This window comes from Fulmarus glacialis, unplaced genomic scaffold (genome assembly GCF_000690835.1).
Source record: "Fulmarus glacialis isolate BGI_N327 unplaced genomic scaffold, ASM69083v1 scaffold34201, whole genome shotgun sequence".
Taxonomy (NCBI): Eukaryota; Metazoa; Chordata; class Aves; order Procellariiformes; family Procellariidae; genus Fulmarus; species Fulmarus glacialis.
Window position 1 is genome coordinate 55859 of NW_009192716.1, and position 3810 is coordinate 59668.

The 3810-nt window shown below is 38.8% G+C and overlaps 1 protein-coding gene across 1 annotated transcript in view; it reads left to right on the forward strand.

Moving 5' to 3' along the window:
- SLC12A2 (solute carrier family 12 (sodium/potassium/chloride transporter), member 2) overlaps positions 1-3049 on the forward strand; it is a 58569-nt gene extending 55520 nt beyond the window's left edge. The window contains exons 26-27 of the mRNA XM_009587198.1: positions 721-788; positions 2413-3049. Coding sequence (XP_009585493.1) covers positions 721-788; positions 2413-2548 — 204 coding nt within the window. The 3' untranslated portion in view covers positions 2549-3049. The remainder of the gene's footprint in view (positions 1-720; positions 789-2412) is intronic.
- The last annotated feature ends 761 nt before the right edge of the window (positions 3050-3810 follow it).

Consider the following 3810-nt stretch of genomic DNA (forward strand, 5'->3'; position numbering starts at 1 on the left):
GAGATTTTGTAAAATACAGTTGCTTTATAGTTAATTAGCTGCGTGATGCCTTGCTGTTCCACATGTCTACAGACACCACCAAAACTCATTTCAGTGAGATAACTGAAGTGATTTATTCTTTTGTCTGCTTAAAGGTTAATTGTTTCTGCAGACACTAGCCCGCAGGCTAACTCGACTTCAGCTCATCTGAGAACAACAGACTATAAGAAATGGTTAACTCAAAATATTTGCTAGACAGTTGACATAAAAGAGAACTGAAAATTACCAAGGAAGCCACCTCAGATGTTAAGACAGGATAAGGTAGTAAAAAAAGGGGAGGCCCATTATGGAGATAGACTTACCAAATGAAGATGGGGCTTCATGTCTGTAAGATCTGCTCACTATGAGCTTATAGGATATAGTTAGAAGCAGCTTGAAGAGAGCATAAGGGGCTTTTGCTTCCAGGAGCTATGGAGGATGGTATCATCATCATATCTTAAATTTAGCTTTCATAGTACTTGGCTTATTTGCACATTTTAAGCTTACTACTTTCTTTCTCCCAGCCTTGCAACCATGGGTATTTCAGAAAAGTAAACAAGTTGCCAAACTGAGGTGGAAGTACATGCTTTCTATAAATGACTCATACCAATTGATAATAACTGTTTTTCATTTTTCTTTAATAGTGAACTTTTTGTAGTTTTATATAAAAGATCTTCCTAACAAGTTTCATTTTAATGACAGACTTACCGCCAGATTAGGCTAAATGAGTTGCTGAAAGAACATTCAAGTACAGCTAACATAATTGTCATGTAAGTAAATGATTTGTTTTGTTATCCTAATTGATATAGAACTGTAATTTGAAATATAAATATATGTAAATACGGGTTAGGAAAAAGCCTGTGCCTTGGCATTAAAATATAGAAATACTCGAGGTTTTAGTGCGAAAGTAGGAAGTATGTTAGAAGTTAGAAAGTTAGAAGTATGGAGCTACGATACTGATGAACGAAAAATGGCCTGTGTAGTTTCATGCTTCTGATATGCTGCAGTAGGTGATTACCTCCACATTTGTAGAACGGCTCAGGATTCTCACATTCCTTCCACTCCCGCATGCCAACTATTCCCCTTTCTTTCAGGTCATAGAATCATAGAATCATTAAGGTTGGAAAAGACCTCTAAGATCATCAAGTCCAACCATCAACCCAACACTATCATGCCCACTAAACCATGTCCCTAAGCGCCTCATCTACACGTCTTTTAAATACTTCCAGGGATGGCGACTCCACCACTTCCCTGGGCAGCCTGTTCCAAGGCCTGACCACTCTTCCAGTAAAGAAGTTTTTCCTAATATCCAGTCTAAACCTCCCCTGGCGCAACTTGAGGCCATTTCCTCTCGTCCTATCGCTTGTTACTTGGGAGAAGAGACCAACCCCCACCTCGCTACAACCTCCTTTCAGGTAGTTGTAGAGCGTGATGAGGTCTCCCCTCAGCCTCCTCTTCTCCAGGCTAAACAACCCCAGTTCCCTCAGCCGCTCCTCATAAGACTTGTTCTCTAGACCCTTCACCAGCTTCGTTGCCCTTCTCTGGACACGCTCCAGCACCTCAATGTCCTTCTTGTAGTGAGGGGCCCAAAACTGAACACAGGATTCGACGTGCGGCCTCACCAGTGCCGAGTACAGGGGCACGATCACTTTGCTAGTCCTGCTGGCCACACTGCTTCTGATACAGGCCAGGATGCCATTGGCCTTCTTGGCCACCTGGGCACACTGCCGGCTCATGTTCAGCTGGCTGTCAATCAGCACTCCCCAGGTCCTTTTCCTCCCTCTCAGTTCTTTTTCTAGGAAATCTCTCTGGATAAAATTAGATCATCATCCTGCTGACGGATTTCCATGGAATTACTTTTGGGGTAAACAAGCAGAATGCAGATCGTAGGTTTCTTCGCTGTGTTTTTCTTTAGGAGCCTGCATCAGAGCTCCATGAAGTAGTACTACAAGTGAAGTTTGAGTAGGGCAAATATACTTACAGTAGTTTTTTCAAAAGAAAAGAGTATGGCATGTTTTGGAAGGATTGTGAGAAGGAATATTAGACTGCACCAACCTGGCATCATAAGAAAAAGCTGTATTTTAAAATCTTGAAGAGTCTTTCAAGAAACTCTCTTCAACTGAGGAGAATTCTCCGTGGAGCTACCTGAATACAAAATGGTGGTCAGAGGCCAAAAGTGCAGGGTAAATAGATAAAAAGGCTTGTGGTGCTTAAGATACAAACTCTGAACTCATTAACTGAATTCTGAGGAAAAAAACCAAAAGTAAAAAGGTTAGGAAATTAGACTTAATATCTACCTCTTTGCAGAATCATAGTTTCATATTTATGTGATATGACTTGTACTCCCCCAGGGTTTTCTAATTGTTGAATGCTTTTTTCCCTTGTGAATTGTAGGAGTTTGCCAGTTGCACGAAAAGGTGCCGTTTCTAGTGCACTATACATGGCCTGGTTGGAAGCTCTTTCTAAAGATCTGCCACCAATTCTTCTTGTTCGTGGGAATCATCAGAGTGTTCTCACCTTCTATTCCTGAGAGTACTGCACATGGGACAGCTATGATGAAATGGTACTTCAATGCCCAGGGGAGAGTGACTGACATGGTCTATAGTTTGTTAACATCACAAAGGCAAAAAGTGACTCTTCTTTCACTATTTCACTGACTTGAAAGCACACAAGGAAAGTCACTGTATTTCTAAAATTGTGACATCTTCAGTTTTATTCTATATTTTGTGTAATTTAATCTTGCTTAATGGGGGAGGATTCCTTGTTAGACTGAAGAACAAGACGAGCTTTTTGTTTGCTATTTGAATAGCAGCAATAAAATGTTTTATTTTTGATCAATGAAAGGATTATAGATTTATAAAAGCCTTTTAGCCTTGAGGTGCCTTCTGAAATTAACCAAATCTCATCCATACATCCTATTTTGTAAATTTATATAGAATGTCAAAATCTGCCTTCAACTAAGAGTTTAGATCAGACTTCCTTTAGTTTCTAGTCTCTTCCATATTACAATAAAAATGAATGCTGCTTTTCAGTCTTCCATTGAGCTATTAGTTCTTAGTAGTACTGTATGTTTTCTATTGTCAGAAAGTTTTTGGTTTTTTATTATTATATCTGTTAGATTTAAAGGTGAGAATTGAGGCAGGTCAGCTGAACTAAAACAAATTCCTGATGTTGTCGTCAAGACTTCGTGCTACTAAATTTTGTAACAGTTTAAAATAAAACTAATTCTACTGGCAGAGAGGATCCTTTTCTCAAATTTGACAATGTGTACTACTTTGGCACTAGTCTGAGATACACAGCTAACATTAGCTACCTTGGCGAAGGGTACTGATCAATCTTTGCTCTGTAGCTGTAACATGAAACTGAATTCATCTTAACGGCTGAGGCTTTTTATCTTACTATGAATTAGAAGAAAAGAGAAAGACCTGTCCTAGTTCTTGGCCTATTACGTTTTGGTGTCACTTTCAACTTATTTTGAAACAAAACTCAACTTAAGGCTTGAATGGGGATAATATAAGCAATGTGATGCTATCTAACAGAAAACAGTAAACACTATGTGGAATCTTGCTATCCAATACGAAATGTAAAAGCTACAGTTCTCTTGCATTTTTCAACAAATGGTTAAAAGGACCACTAGTTACTGGGGGAGATGTTTTTAGGTCAATTCATTCAGTTGTCAGAAAATAGTTTAGTCTTATTAAATAATACTCAGGTTTGATCGTCTAGCAATTTACATCTTTTTCATACATCCTACTTTATACATTTTCTATGTTCAATAAAGAAACTGCCAAT